General features: G+C 33.2%; 1 protein-coding gene across 1 annotated transcript in view; it reads right to left on the bottom strand.

The window, feature by feature from the left end:
- Positions 1-1,028: 1,028 nt before the first annotated feature.
- Positions 1,029-17,188, bottom strand: part of LOTGIDRAFT_134022 (hypothetical protein) — a gene marked incomplete at both ends in the record, with an annotated part of 33,490 nt that continues 17,330 nt past the window's right edge. The window contains 2 exons of the mRNA XM_009067964.1: positions 1,029-1,150; positions 1,532-1,706. Coding sequence (XP_009066212.1) covers positions 1,029-1,150; positions 1,532-1,706 — 297 coding nt within the window. The remainder of the gene's footprint in view (positions 1,151-1,531; positions 1,707-17,188) is intronic.

The raw sequence follows: 17,188 nt of genomic DNA, 5'->3' as shown, positions 1-17,188 counted from the left end.
AAAGCATTGTCATAATCTAGTCAAATATTTTGGAAATTGCACGAATTGTTATTGCAAAAGAAAATGTACTTGTGTTTGCCCTCCAATTCTTGTTTCCGCCAAGCCTAAAAACTAGAATTCACCTGAGAATGAGATCTAGAGATAAGGGAAATACAAAACACATTATCACAATGGTTATGTGTGCCTGATACATGTACAAAAAAAGGCTAGAAAATATCTTCTAAATCCCTTTCAGTTAGTCTTTCAGTTAGTCTTTCAGTTAGTCTTACAGTTAGTCTTACAGTTAGTCTTACAGTTAGTCTTTCAGTTAGTCTTTCAGTTAGTCTTTCAGTTAGTCTTACAGTTAGTCTTTCAGTTAGTCTTACAGTTAGTCTTTCAGTTAGTCTTACAGTTAGTCTTTCAGTTAGTCTTTCAGTTAGTCTTACAGTTAGTCTTACAGTTAGTCTTTCAGTTAGTCTTTCAGTTAGTCTTTCAGTTAGTCTTTCAGTTAGTCTTACAGTTAGTCTTTCAGTTAGTCTTTCAGTTAGTCTTTCAAAGTAACAAATTCATGCTATATATTTCTGGTGCTTCTTTAATATTTATAAGGTTTCTATTTCACATATTAATCTAACGTTATTTTGTAGAGTAGCTTTTTATATCCAGTCTTATAAAATATTCACGATGGTTTCGCATTTAGATTCTGTCATTGTACCACACTAAATTATTGATAAAACTCATCAAGGGCAATAACTCTGTATTGATTGAGTTATTATTGATTGAAATAAAAGATTCAAGTGATTATAACGTAACTTGTGATTCAGCTAGGCGTTATTTTATGTCTGTCCACGAATGTTGATTTCTGAAACATGTTCTGATTTGAATTCCGTAATGACTGAGTAGTCTCAAGAGGAAACCAGTCTAATCAAAATTATACCAAACTTACGTCTCGTTTTTTATATTAGCTTTTATTTTTAATAAACCTCATTTAGGATCTAATAACAGCCCTCTTAAAAGTTTGTCAAATCAACCTATTGACTTTTTTGACCTTTCTACGTACCTATCAGAGAGTTTTTTCTGACATCTAAAATAACTATGGTAGTATTATATTCTAGGACGTCTAATAACGCTCTAGCCCCAGTAGTAGATATACCACATGACTGTAGGTCTAATGCTGAAAAGATATTTATTGAATACATTTAGTTTCTCAATATAAAAGGGGTCTGGGGTTTGTTCTGATTGGACAATAAACCGTGGTCCTGTGTTCTAATTTTTGTTGAATGTTGGAAATTAAATGGATTAGTCTAATGATATTGTCCTGAAAAATTTCCCTCGTTGTACACTGCATGGTATAGCCAGTCCTCTCATGAAAAACCCAAAAATGGATCTTAAAAATATGACATTAAAGTTCATTTCATTTTTGATTCCTTTAAAAGATGTAAAATAATGATGAAGAAAGATTCTATTGACTGAAATCAGTCTGAAAATCTACGATTCAGAGACGTTAATTAAACATGAAAGGCAATTTATCACTAACGAGGTTTTAATTAATTACCTTTCAGCCATAAATCATCTTTCAGAGCATCCGCTAACGACATGGCTCCCTGATCACCAATTAACGGATTATCATTGAGAGTTATTCGTCGTATTCCAGGCATACGATCTAAATCGGGTCTACGATATCGTAAACTATCTCCCCACGCTTCACTGTGACGCTTCATGGCTTGATGCTGAAAGAATAAAAAAAAGCCAAATTCAAAATCATACAAAAAACTTCATGTATATTTACTAGAATAATGAAATATATTCACTGTTAATATATCAATAGAAATGTCTAGCATTAGGGTGTATTGAGACAGGGTGTATTGAGACAGGGTGTAGGGTGTATTGAGACAGGGTGTATTGAGACAGGGTGTATTGAGACAGGGTGTAGGGTGTATTGAGACAGGGTGTATTGAGACAGGGTGTATTGAGACAGGGTGTGGGGTGTATTGAGACAGGGTGTATTGAGACAGGGTGTAGGGTGTATTGAGACAGGGTGTATTGAGACAGGGTGTATTGAGACAGGGTGTAGGGTGTATTGAGACAGGGTGTATTGAGACAGGGTGTAGGGTGTATTGAGACAGGGTGTATTGAGACAGGGTGTGGGGTGTATTGAGACAGGGTGTAGGGTGTATTGAGACAGGGTGTATTGAGACAGGGTGTATTGAGACAGGGTGTAGGGTGTATTGAGACAGGGTGTATTGAGACAGGGTGTGGGGTGTATTGAGACAGGGTGTATTGAGACAGGGTGTATTGAGACAGGGTGTATTGAGACAGGGTGTAGGGTGTATTGAGACAGGGTGTAGGGTGTATTGAGACAGGGTGTATTGAGACAGGGTGTATTGAGACGTGTCAGAGCAGAGGCTTGATGAAAACATTATCATACAACTTAAACGTCACTTATTGGTGTTTACGCTTAGTCTGCTCTGGATAGATCCCCAAAATACACTTTTCATTTTCATTTCTACTTCTGTTTCTTGCTTTTCAAGTACTTCAGATTCAAATGACAATAAAAAAATTGTTTATGCCAAGGCCAGTGCTGTCGAGAGTCTCCTAGTATTACGTTGCTGGTACTGCCGAAGTAAGTATTAGGTACGGCTTTCAATCCCTTCCACAAGTTTCAGAATTAGACTGTCTTTAGTGAATCAACTTAAGCAGTAGTTGTTATTTGTAATAATTAATCAAATTATATTATGGAAAGGGTGTGATATAAAAAGATGAAGTTATCAGATCACTATGCAGTGTACAATGATGGAATTCAGCTGGTACAAGGACAGTATATACTTCTTTCGTAGTAATATTTTAATAATTAATCAAGTTATATATGGAAAGTATGTGATATAAAAATATGTTTGTGTAGAAACGACGAGATAGTTATAAATAAATTAATAATTACAGGTAACGAAGTAAAAGATTTCATTAATGTTGTTATTATAATAATATTAGCTAGTTTTAATGTTCTGAAGACTTGGGATTCGAAAAAAATAATTAAGATTTCATCATTGAATATAAGTTATTATAAGTCATCAGTGATAACAATCACTTTATTTCTTAAACACAACCTCTCAACAAGATTTCACCGGTCCTTATCAAGTGTATAAAATATGACAAAAAAATGTCAGGTTTGCTAAAGAAAGAGAAACAGAAAAATAAAAAATAGGAATAGAAAAGGTACAACATCCAAAGACTACTTCTACCATGTTTCCCTTCAGCAAAATATATTTCTCTAATTTTTATTTCTACAATGCAAGAATCAAATACCAATCAAACTAAACCTGAAAACGGAAACAAGTTAGTTCTAGCTTCTTACAATTTCTTTTAGAAATGAAATGATTGTGAAATAAAATGGCTTTAAAAGAAAAGTTTTCAAACCTAAAAAATTACTCGTCAAATTAAGGAATGTGTCAAGAAAACATGTTTTTAAAATGTCCAGGGTTGAAATTATCATTTCTCTTCTTTCTAATCAGCTAACTCAACACACTTTTTTCTTTGAAACAAAACACATAAAAATCACCTTACACTTCACTTTTTATACGCCTAAAATAATCTATGGACATGACATTTTGGATGCTAAATTATTTAGAGCATCAAACTAATTCATGACAAATTTTTTCTCGAAATAAAGTCAAAATTATCGTTAATTAAAATCAACTTCCAATTCAAAAACTGTACTCTGTGTTCTAAATTAAAAATTCCACAAAAATTCCTAGTGTGCCAGTTTTTAAGTATAACAGTACGTGCTGTTGACGATGTTTAACATCAATAAAGTGATCTGGATATCTTCACTCTATAATATGATTATACATTTCCTGTGTTTTTATACCACAAAACACTAGGTGTACAACCTAACTTAATTTACACATCAACATCTTTTCTTCACTAATTTCTCTCTTAAACAGTCATACAATGTATAACATCACTGTCAGGAGTGTTATGACGCCTGTAATTACCAGTCACATATATTCATAAAGATATTTAATTTAAACACAGATCCCAAAAAATGTATGTTTAATTCTATTATACACTTATACCCCCCCTTTCGCAGTGGCAAATAAACTTATTCGCTTATAAACAAGAGTTATCTAGATTGAAAAAGCTACCCCCCGGGAGGTTGATTTTGTCTGGATACAGTCCAGATAGTGGCAGTGCGAAACCGAACAAGAAGTTAGTGGGATAATTATATCACATGAATAAACACAAAAAGGTGTCTCCTGTTGGCGGGGACGCTTTGTTAGAGAATTACATAAAAATCACATGAAAGGGATTAACAAAATACATGAATATATATGAAACAGAAAATAAGATGGTCATTATGTTAATATTTTATAATAATGAACATTGTTGTTGTATTCCCTCATCTGTGACATGGCGTGTTACTAAAAATAAAACAGATAACTTTTCTCGGCAGTGCGAAAACAAACTGAACCGAATCAAATCAAACTGAATCAGATTTTTTCTATTTGGTTATAACCGAATTCAATAATCAAGTTGTGTAGTGCGAAAGGGGTATTAAAGAATATCAAAAAATTACTCTTTTAAATACATTTAAGGTTATCAAAACAGAAAACTTCCTGATAAATTCCAGATTTGAGTGAAGAAATTAATTAGTAATTCATTCTAGTGATCTCCCACCATGATATCAAAAAACAAGATAAATTAACAATCTTGATGAAAACCATTCTTATTAAGAAAACCTTTCACTAGCACTGCAGTTAGTCAGTAAAATATTTTATTACGCCATTTTGTAAACAAGCACATTTCATTTTTTGACTGGTTTTTACCTGGAATGAAAACTTTGTTGAGGCCTGGTGTTAAAGGGGTCTAAATATCTGGTCAAACTTGAACCCTATTTAAGCAATAAGAGAAAACAAATTTCCATGGCTACTCTTTAACTATCTTGAAGGACTTCTGTAATTTAGTTGGTTAAACGTATTTTGCTTGTCTATGTTGAACAAATGGTAGTCAAGGGTTCTTATCTCGCTCGTCGTGTGACAGTCTGTTGACCATGAATAAGTCAACTTTCCTCATTATTCCAGTCAACCCAGCTGTACATGGGTACAGATAATCTGGGAAAAATCAATGCCAAGAGGTTTGGCCAAGGACCAGCTGGTAGAAAGATTCCTTGTGAATTAAAGTTGTATTCCTTGTAAAAATGGTGGCTTCTTTCTTTTCTTTCAGCTGACCTAGTCTTTCTAAATTAATATCGTTTGTCAAGTTTCGTGTCCCAATATTCAATAAGAATCAATATTACTAATGACCTCTTCAGATTTTCTGACCTTTTTTCACGTCTTCTTTAGAAAATAAGGTGACCTCTATGTCAGGAAATGAATTGGTCAAGAAGAAAGTTATTGAGAAAAGTCGTTCATTTCGGGAGATGTTTATTCTGGAAAGTCAACAAATTTCTGACCTTCAAGGATAGAGTTTTCTAATTTCAACTGGTTGAATTAAATTCAATAACATTTTTGGTTTTTCCATTGATATCATAAGAGGCAGAAATCATCATTTAATGAACTATATTTGCTTAGATAACTTTCAAAAAATGATGAGATTTTATAGTTTTTGTTCATTTTGAACTCTGCTTTTAGACATTTTTTTTATAAAATTGAAAATGAAAACTCCCACTATCAGTTGCTTTCAATAAACTACAATAGACAATATCATCATTTTTATTTTCAATCTGACATTAGAGACAGTAGAATCATATTCAATCAGTTTTTAATCAATATCTACAGAACAATATCCCTTTAATACAGAAAGACTAGGTCAATAAAATACGAACAATCTGACCCTTTTATCAAAAGATACAGAAACCTAGAGATGGACATTAACCTCACAGAAAGACTCGGACAAATAAGTTTGTTAGAAATGTCGGATCTTACAACCAATAAAGATCTATAATTCTGACGTCTCCTTAAAGCATTAATATTGAAGATCAATAACTTTTCTCTTAATTTGATAAATTACTGGACGTTGGTCATCCTCTCACTCGTGCCAGTCAGTCCACACTTCGCGTCCAATCTGGTAATTGTGAAGATTTGATAAATGACTGGTCAACCGTCGTAGTCCAACTCGCACGGGTTCTTTACCGACTCGTGGAGAGTCTCACGCCTTTGTTAATTTATCAAAATTAATAGCTCCAGCTGTCAGATAGAAGAGAATAAATGATCAGGACTACTTGTATGATTGCCGATAACTTTAAGACTGTTGTGATGGGAGTGAGACATGTTTTTCACATAATTTACCTAATTTGGGACGACTACACAATTCTTTTCACAATCGAGCTACAAACTAAAAGCCAGCCAAATCCTTTTTGGATCAGACCCGGTATTCTCGAAACGATCTTAACGCTAGGACGTCCTAAAAACAGGACATCCTAGTACTAAGATCGTTTTGAGAATACAGGGCCAAATTTTCATATTAATTTTTCTTCCAATAACATCTTTTAAGGTGTTTCTGTTTGTAAACTTTTCAATTAACTCAACTCAAAAATATCCCTAAAACAAGACCAAATACATTATCATGGACTCATCTTATACAGCTGTCAAACATGTTTCAGAAATAAAATCCTCATCAGGACCTACAAAAGCTACAAGATTTTTAAGAAAAGCTTGTCTGACACTACTGTCACATGTTTCAGATAATAATCGTCATCAGGATCTACACAAGCTACAAGATATAAAAGCTTGTCTCATACTGCTGTCAATATGTTTCAGTTATAAAACCTCCATCAGGAAAACTAGTTTTGTAAATGAAAATGATTGTTATGGCAGATTAATCTAAAATCTAATTTATAAAACTAACAAGATTGGTCTGTAACTGTAAACAAGAGAGACGTCTGGGATGAAATCAGATGTGTTGTCATAGCGAGTTGACAAACCAATTTCCTGTTGTGTTCAATATTAACGAGGACTAGATAATAACCAGGGTTCGGTATATTTACAATATTAACAAGGTCCAATATTTGGCTATTTATTATGGAGGTTGATAATAACATCGTCTAGTTTCAGATTATCATTATAGTGATATATTATACAGTTTACGGCCCAAAACAATATCATATTACATTAGTGATGAATATCTAATAGATATAATCAAACAATTTCTGTGTGGACTCTCTGAAAGGGATGCTGAGTTGACAAACCTAAATACCAAATAAACATTATTAGCTATGTGGACTCTCTGAAAGGGATGCTGAGGTGACAAACCTAAATACCAAATAAACATAAGCTATGTGAACTCTCTGAAAGGGATGCTGAGGTGATAAACCTAAATACCAAATAAACATAAGCTATGTGAACTCTCTGAAAGGAATGTAGAGTTGACAAACCTAAATACCAAATAAACATTATTAGCTATGTGGACTCTCTGAAAGGGATGCTGAGTTTACAAACCTAAATACCAAATAAACATTATTAGCTATGTGGACTCTCTGAAAGGAATGCAGAGTTGACAAACAATAATGCAAAAATTAAGATCATAAAGTATGTTGACAATCCCAGTCAAAGTTTGGTATCAGGTGTTCGGCACATTCATTAGGAGTACACTGGATGAAAAAGTCTACCCATTCCTTCAAACTTGATAAAGAGAACTCTCAAGGACAATGACTATCATTATTTTCTTTGTGAACATTTTTAGCGATAATTCAACAGTGATACGAAGGCTACTAATGCTGAAAAAGCTTTCACACCTAGCACCTCTGTTCCTGTACGTTATTATGACTTGATAATGGTGACTAAGGTGTCAAATAGCAGACTACGTCTGATAATAGAAAATAAAAGTGTGAAAGCCTCCATATCAAACATAGTTACCGCTGATATCACTTGACAACTATAAGAAATAATTTTCTATTAACATGCCACCTGATGTGACAAATAGAGTTCCTCAACTGGACAAGCAAGACTGCTGGCCACAATGGAATTAATTGACTATTAACCTGTGTTAAATGGATATCTTGACTGGACAATTAAGACTACTAGCCGTGGAAGATAATTGGCTATTAACATAAGTGTTAAATGAAGAACTTGAATGGACATTGAAGCCTGCGGCGAATCAAAATTTTGTTTGATTGGATCTCTCGCTTCAAGACAAGAATATGTATTTTTCTGACGTAAAATCTTCTTAAACATTTGATTCCACTGTAGGACTTGGCATCTGAGACTACACAAGTCTTATTTCAGGGTTTGCTTGTTTTCAGAGTCCACAGTTCGATTAGCAATTGCACCAGAATTATCTGTATTTGAAAGTTAAAAAGACGAGTCGTCTCTTCTTGAGACACTGCCATAATAGAAAAAACATCTATAGAAATAAGAAAAGAAATTCGTAGTTTAAGATATTTTTGAAGGAATTATGCGTTTTTCATACATTTCAAGTATTTCTGACGACTACTTACACATATTCAACACTCGAATCAACACCCTAACATAGCACACTCTAAGCAAACACTGCCTCAAATTAGGTTTACTCTCAATTAAAACCACAATAAATCCACAGACAAAAATCAAGTCTTGTTGATTGAGACAAAACAATTTAGACCACAATTGTAAAACTCAAATAGAAAACTGGTTAATCAAGACTTCCTCAATTCAATACAGCCTGAATGACTTGATAATTGAGTCTAAATAATTAGTGTTTAGTTGAGTTTGATCACGTCAGAGTAAATTATCGTCTAACCTTCCCATCACCCTCCTTCATAATATTTATTGTTCCAACACGACAAAGAAAGGTCATTTCTTTCAAATAGCGAAAGGTCCTGACTTGAACGTTTGTAGAATTCTTTAGTATTTCCTTACACAGCGATTTCCTGCCTTTCTTAGGGAGCAGTCTAGCATGTTTGTTTGTCATCTTAAAGAGGATTAGGTGCAATAGCATACAAGCCCTAAATTATCATAAAAATATTCTCATCGAAAATAAAAGTTAATCTCTATGGGACACAAAAAAATTAGGATGTGGCTCAGAGCTCCCCCCTCCCCTCCCCTATATTGCTTTCAGGTGTTTTTTTGAATTTGAATTGATTGCCTTGCTTTCAAAAACTTCCTGACCACCGACATTGTTAAAGTTTTCTCACTGAACGCAAGAGGCAATGTGAATACTTTCATGGCAGTTGTTGCTGGTAATGTTGGAACTTTGGGACTGTTTGTAGTAAAAGAACTCTGATATTTTTTGCTGGCAATGTTTTAACTTTGGGACTGCTTGTATTAAAAGAACTCTGCTAGTAAAAGAACTCTGATATTTGTTGCAGGCAATGTAAGAACTCTGTGAAAGTTAACGAAGGCCGTACAAGCTAACAGATCAATAAGACTGTAACCAGTGATTCTATTGGTTGGTTTATACCATATTGATACTTTGTATCACATACATTGTAACATCATTGTCTACTCTAGTCATTTAGATAGACCACTGATATCGTAAACTTTTTATTCAGAACCACTGATATCGTAAATGCTTTATTCAGATATCTTAATGTTTCTATAAAAATAGTTAATTTAGAACCACTAACAATATCGTAAACACTGTATTTATATCTACTAAAATAGTCTATTCAGAAAGTTACTATAAACTTTTATATTAGAACTGTGAATGTTTTCTAAAACAGTTTTTGCTCATTGTATTAAATACATCATAGAGATTGGATTGTCACCAATGTTGGAAAACTTGCCACAACTTTGGATTAGGTACTGAGAAGCTTGCTACATTGAAAAAAATACAAGTTTGGAAGTTTAGTCAAATGGTTTTGGATTGTTTTGGAAATTCAAAAAGTTTAATATTAAAAAGTTCAGAACTTAGGCACTGGCAACTTTTAGTTCTTCCAGAACTTTTGGGAATGAATTACCTGAACTGTCAGGAATCAATTCTTGTAACTTTCATCTAATAAGGTAAGTGAAGATAACTTTTCAACTGATATTAAAATTAGCTTTATATAAATATAAATTGCTATGTATTCCTATGTCTACTCCCTCTTTCTTCATTTCATCTCATGACCACATGTATTTTGTTATTGAATAAGTGTGTTATACCATAATATATTCCCTTGTGTTTTCTGTTATAGGATAGAAATTTAATTAAAACTGTAAGAAATTTTGTTGTTTTATATCTTTTTATCGGTTTCCATTGTAATCTACAAATATTTATTTCAACATTGTGTTATTTGTGTACTGTTCATTTCAACCAATCACCAGATTAGATTTTAAATTAGATTTATAATTGTTGAGAATCTTTAACGTGTGAGTGTTTTACATCTGTCTATATTTTGTAAAGAAGCTAGTTAATTATATCAAATTTAATTTCATCTCCTTTTTTCGACAGGAATCGTCTGAATAATAAGTGATAAATTGTACTCCTATATTGAATTGTATATGATGTTTTGAATTCTTCAAATCTTTGGAAACATTTAATCTAATTTGTAGCTCGTTGTTCTGGTCCTATTGAGACAGGGTAAAGAAAATTAAAGCTTACCGTGTAAAAAAATAGTGGAATGTAATTTGATTTGAGTCTAACAGTATTTGTATAAGGTTAGTGAGGAATTCAATGCTGTCTACAGAAAATCTAATTCAAATAACAACCAAACTAGTTTATACAACATGGTGATAGCAGTTGAAAGCCAACACTGGGCGGGAATCACTGACTGTTTCACAGAATCACTGACTGTTTCATGGAATTCCTGACTGTTTCATGCTGATTTTTGGAATCCATGGCTGTTTCATGCTGATTTTTTGAACCACTGACTGTTTCATGGAATCCCTGACTATTTCATGCTGATTTTTGGAATCCCTGACTGTTTCATGATGATTTTTGGAATCCCTGACTGTTTCATGCTGATTTTTGGAATTCCTGACTGTTTCATGCTGATTTTTGGAATCCATGGCTGTTTTATGCTGATTTTTTGAACCACTGACTGTTTCATGGAATCCCTGACTGTTTCATGCTGATTTTTGGAATCCCTGACTGTTTCATGATGATTTTTGGAATCCCTGACTGTTTCATGATGATTTTTGGAATCCCTGACTGTTTCATGCTGATTTTTGGAATCCCTGACTGTTTCATGATGATTTTTGGAATCCCTGACTGTTTCATGATGATTTTTGGAATCCCTGACTGTTTCATGCTGATTTTTGGAATCCCTGGCTGTTTCATGCGAGAAGTTGAACACATGGCACCTAATCACCCAGCAGACGACAATCATACATGATTTTAAATTGATCAAGGAGTAGATGTTTCTTGCATGAGATACCTCAATTCCCAACCACCAAAATACATGAAAATATTTTGCATATAGACCTATGTCTTTGCATCAAGATTTGCAAAAATAAAGTTTATAGAACATGATATTTAAGAAGTTCCCGAAGTTGAGAATTGGTCTAAGAAATTTCTATATCCCACCACAGACTTATGATTGTAAAGAGGTTTTCGAAACTTTTTATGTATATCAGGAACATTGATATAGTATTGATTTGCACGATTTAAAATTTCAAGTCTGAAATGTGTGCCTTTTGCAATAAAAAGGAACATTTCACGGTGTAGAAAAGTTTTAATTATTGACTTGAAGAGATATAAAGCAGAGAAATTCGTCGACGGAGGAAATTATTCACGTTTTTATAATCTTCAGTTTAGAGGAAATAAATTTGTCTCAACTCACAATCAAAGAAAATAAATCCCAGATTAATAAAAGATGCTTTTTACGTCATTTTTAAATCAATGATTAGACATCAAATGTAGAACAATTTTTTTGGTAGAACAATCAATATCAGGATATTTAAGTCTGATGAGCCTTTAAAAAAATGGAGGCAGTTTGATTTTTATCTTTAATTGGAAAGTCGGTGAAGTTGCTGAAATGGTGAATGCTCTAGTTTTATGTTTCCATCAGTTGAGAAACATTCCTGTAGTAGTAACAGTTGTTTTCTTTCTTTCTCTCCAATGAGAAGGTCAGTTAGATGAAATATTAGCCATGTTTTTCTGAATGTTGTGAAAATGTTAAAACGCTGCTTTCTGTTTCCTTACAATTTTCAAGAATTTGAAAGTTAACCTCAGTTTTCTCTTTTTTATTTTAACTTGAATATGAGTTATTGAAAAGCTTTGATTTCCAAATCTCCTTAAAGTTTTTAAGTGTGAACAGTTTCAATGTTGCATTACTGCTTTTTTTTTTAATAGGAAAATCTCGGATTGTTCCTTTTCTTTTCTTTCTTAATGTGAAATTCAGTTTGCTTGGAGATTAGGCCTTCTGTTTCCGATAATCGTATAACTGAGAAAACTTACTGCTGTGGCAATCTTGTTTGTCTATAAATTATGATCCTGTCTCAATTTTGTCCTCCCCTTTCCGAATCCAAACTGAACAGCTGAAAGATTAATTTTATTGAACGATGATTTAGATGTCAGTTTTCATCTTTTCCGTTCTGAATCAAAACTGATAGATCGTTTAAAATTATCAAGAGTATAGTTCATTAAGTACATGATATCAATCACAAAGTCAAATCACTTACAAAAATTAACCAAATGACGTGTGTTTTAAACCGAGTAATCATACGTGGGCTGTTATCATTAATAACGTTAAAAGCGTGGTTAAAAAACACCGAGTCGTGTAGTTTAACGTGTAGCTTAACGTGAAGTATCCTCTATTTTAAGACTCAACGTAATCAATTTAAGTGATGTCTCTTTTCATGATAAAATTCCGTCCCTGATGAATAAAACAGAAGATAAAAACTAGCAGGAGAGATTAAATAACATTATTATTAAAATACACCTAGGAAACTTAGTGAGTGGATAGTTCTCACTCATTCTTCAACCTCAATCCCCATTTTATTTTGATTCAACATGGAAAATAAATAACAATATTATCAGATAAAGCTGTACAAACATAGAGAAAGTACCAGTATTTGATAAATATACCAAACAAACATTAGTAGCTATGAAGACTCTTGGTCAAGTAAGTAAAAGACAGCAGGTGTATTTTGCAAGAATGGGACATTGTCATGGTTCTGCAATAATACTCATTTTCACAAAATATTACTCATTTATGATTGATATATTTCCTCATGTGAAAAGTTCCTCAGCTGCTACCAATGTTTTGCCAATATGTTGTTTGGATTTAGGGTTGTTTGGCCGTTTGCATCGTAAAATAAAATATTAAGGTGTAATTAGGAAAAACATAAACATTGGTTTGTTCTCAAACTGATCGAAAATCTTGACGACATTCAGTGAATCAAGATCGAAACCAATATTAGGTTACCCGAACAACGCCAACCAATCGTAACTAATATAACAACCAATCAGGGACCAGTAAGTTAATTAGCACCGATACTATAATCATCTCCGAGTTCTCCACTCATTTCCTGTCTCGTTCAGATTTTTCTGCGGTATAGTTAATCACATTGCCTTGATCATGGCGTCATTTGCATGTGAAATCAAATCAAACCAACTTCTTCTCTCTGACTGAACTGTCTCAATTTATTGAACTGTCTCTCACTTTATATTGAAATTTAAAAGACTAGGAAAGATGGTCCTCAATCAATTTTCTTATAATGAATGACTGTCAACTTAATGAGATTTTGTCACAAAACTTCAGCTTCCAGTACATCTTTGTTAGAATTCTATCAGAATACAGGTCTTTAATGACAAATATTTCTCAATCTACAGGTTGAAAGATTGCAGCAGAACCCTTATCCGCGCCCAAGCGTCTCCCCTCAGTTCATGCTTACAAGAGTCTACCCAGTTTCAACTCATCTCTTTCCCCTACCGCTAACCTTTTATTTCAATCCAATTAACAATAATTAGATCATTAATTAAACCCACGACTAATTAGGTAACATCAATAATTAACGAGCATCCTGATAATAATAGAACTGAATCAGCATTTCTCTTCTTTATTGTCTTCACCTACGCTCAGGTTGAGAAATATGTCGGCCAATCTTTCAGAGGTTCCATAAAGTTCAGATGTTAAATTTGGTAGGAACATAAGCATTTGACTGAACATCTTCCTCTATTCCAGCCTGTGATAGCTATTTTGAAATCTTGGTGTTGGGTGTTATAGAAGATACTGTCCTAGAGAAGCACTGGCCAAGGTCACAAGAGGAGAACATACTTCTTTTATCAATTTGAGTTATAAAGATTAAATTGAAAGGGTACTTCGCTGCGAAGAGAAATTACAATCTTGGTATTGAAGCCAATTCAGTCTTGTGAAAACAAAATTGATGAAACATTGTATGAAATGAGAAGAAATACAGAAAAAAACCTGGTATAAAATAACTCTGAATGAGAACTACGATGTTGTGTTTAATCAAACGTGAGCCTCAACTTCATTTTTTATCATCATTCAATAAATCAACGAAATTTAGACGTGATCTTTTCTCAAAACTCAATCCGTTTTTTACGATTTAATAGAAAGAGCAATTGGCAGTTGACATCTCGATAAAGAATATAAAATACCAGTACAGGAAGTCGGTGGTTCGTGTAGTTTTCTAAGTCGTAATCCAATTTTCTTATTCACAGAGCATAACAAGTACTAAATTAACTTTTCTTCCTGATATTTAGTTTTTTTGATAAGCTGCAACATTCCACCATGATTTATTTTATCCTGTAGTTAAAGAGAGAAATCTTAGGAATCATTCTATGTTTGACTGTCTTCATTAGCTCATAGAACTCCATTTCATTTCATTTCATTTCATTTCATTTCATTTCATTTCATTTCATTTCATTTCATTTCATTTCATTTCATTTCATTTCATTAGTACAATTAGGTGCAGAACAGTAGGATATAAAACTCTATTTCATTTCATTAGTACAATTAGGTGCAGAACAGTAGGATATAAAACTCTATTTCATTTCATTAGTACAATTAGGTGCAGAACAGTAGGATATAAAACTCTATTTCATTTCATTAATCCACGATTTTAAAACTTCTTCTGATTCAAATTCTATCCAATCTGATTCAGATTGCAGAACTGGATGTTATTTTCTGCTAGGAACAACTCTTTTCATCTATGATCTGACAAGATTCTGTTTTAAATTGTGTTTTGTGGTTTTTTGTGGACTCTCCAGAAAGGTTGTCAAGTTAGTAAACCCATGCATACATAACATTATTAACCATGTGAAAGGGATGCCGAGTTGACAAACCAAACCACAACATTATCAGTCCAAATGGATGCTATTTAAAGAGTTAGAGTTAAATATCATGAAGAAATACAGTCGTAAATATCAATTAAAATTCACAATCTAATGCCAGGCACAATTGATATTTGAATTCACCATTAAGATATATAATATTAATATAAATAGAACATGGAACAGAAAGAAAGATGTCTAATTCAGGTTCTGGGTTTGGATTAATGAGAATGTTGTCTGTCATTTCACATTAATAAGAGTGAAGTTTGACAATTCTACGTTAGGAATAGAACAGACTAATGGTAATACCTTACGTAATGTTCTATCTAAAATAAAACATGTAACATCAAAAAAATATATTTGTCTTATCAGTTAAAACTAAACTAGAAACATTAATACCTGGCACATCAAACTAATATTATTATAACCTAGAGGACTCTCCAAAAGGCAACCAAGTTGTTGACCCAAATACCAAATAGACAGACAAGTAAATGCAGGCAAATCAACAGTCTACTCTAGTCGAACATGACTGGTAGATACAGCCAAATCAACAGTCTAGAGCTCTAGTCAGAGATGACTGGTAAATACAGTCAAATCAACAGTCTAGAGCTCTAGTCAGAGATGACTGGTAAATACAGTCAGATCACCATCCCTGTTTGTAATCTGGCCATGGTTAAATTATCTTCATCATTAATTACTAATTAAGTTTTTTTCCATCTGATTACCTCTTGAAGATTTTCTATGAATTTCTGATTACTTGTGACACAGTCAGCCGACAGTTGTGTTGAATAACTAACCATCGCTCGAATAATGATGAGTTTTCATGATTACTCCAGCTGATAATCTGAGGTTTGACCAGATTGAAGACAGAATTCTTGAAAACCTTAGTTAATAACCTTGTAAAATTAATGCCAAGAGGTTGGCCAAGTAAAATTATTGCTAGGGGTTTGGGCTGCAGGAAGACAGGATCCTCATGAACCTAAGTTATTATCCTTGTTAGATCATTATCAAAGGTTTGGCCACGGACCAGCTGGTAGAAAGGATCTTTGGGAATCTTAGTTATTATCCTTGTAAGATCATTATCAAAGGTTTGGCCAAGGACCAGCTGGTAGAAAGGATCTTTGGGAATCTTAGTTATTATCCTTGTAAGATCATTATCAAAGGTTTGAACAAGGACCAGCTGGTAAAAAGGGTCCTTGAAAACCTAAGTTATTTTCCTTGTAAAATTATTACCAAGAGTTTTGGGCAGCTGGAAGAAAGGATCCTCATTAAACTAAGTTATTATCCTTGTAAAAAACAAATGGTTATTGAAACAGTTTTATAATCTGCTGTTTTGTACATGAAATAGAGTTTTACATCCTACTTTTCTTTTTATCGAAGTTTATATAATACTAAACTTATATGCTGAAATTTTCACCTTTGGAAAGTTAGTAAAGTTATCTATAAGGAACAACAATATGTCATCGGAAGCCATCACCTTAGATATGGTTACCAGTGACTACTATCTTCAGGCTGTCACCTTATCGTGATTCTTTTACCAGATTTTTTACCATCGTTAATATTTATAGCAGGAATAAGATAAGCTGCATTAAAATGTTTTATCATGACTGAAAGTGATTTGAGACTTTATTATCATTTCCTGTATTTTTGCATTTGTTGCTTGCTGTGCTAATATGCCTTTAGGTTTTTGGAATTAAAATCAATACAAGCAAAACAATTCCTGTAACCAAAAATCTAGTTCAAACCATGACAAAAATCGAGAGTAATAATAAAAGTTAAACCTCATTTGCAATAAAGCTGTTCTGATGAGGATTGATTGTCCAAAACCTGTGTCAGATGCATGAGATGAGCTCCAGTCAAATTATTGTTGCAGATCTGTTTCGTTATGGACAGTTTAATGTTTTGTAGTACTCTTTTCGAAACACCTGATGGTTCTTTGAGAAGTCCAATACTATACTCCCGATTTTGCCATTCTTTGGACAAGATTTTTGATTGACAGAATTGTCTTGCTTTTACAGATTTTTATAACAAAAGAGACATCATAATCTGGCCTAGTCTTCTGTAATACCATGAACCAACA

This window comes from Lottia gigantea (genome assembly GCF_000327385.1).
Source record: "Lottia gigantea unplaced genomic scaffold LOTGIsca_88, whole genome shotgun sequence".
Lineage (NCBI taxonomy): Eukaryota > Metazoa > Mollusca > Gastropoda > Lottiidae > Lottia > Lottia gigantea.
The sequence above is the reverse complement of the archived record's forward strand: the minus strand, read 5'-3'. Positions and strand labels throughout refer to the sequence as shown.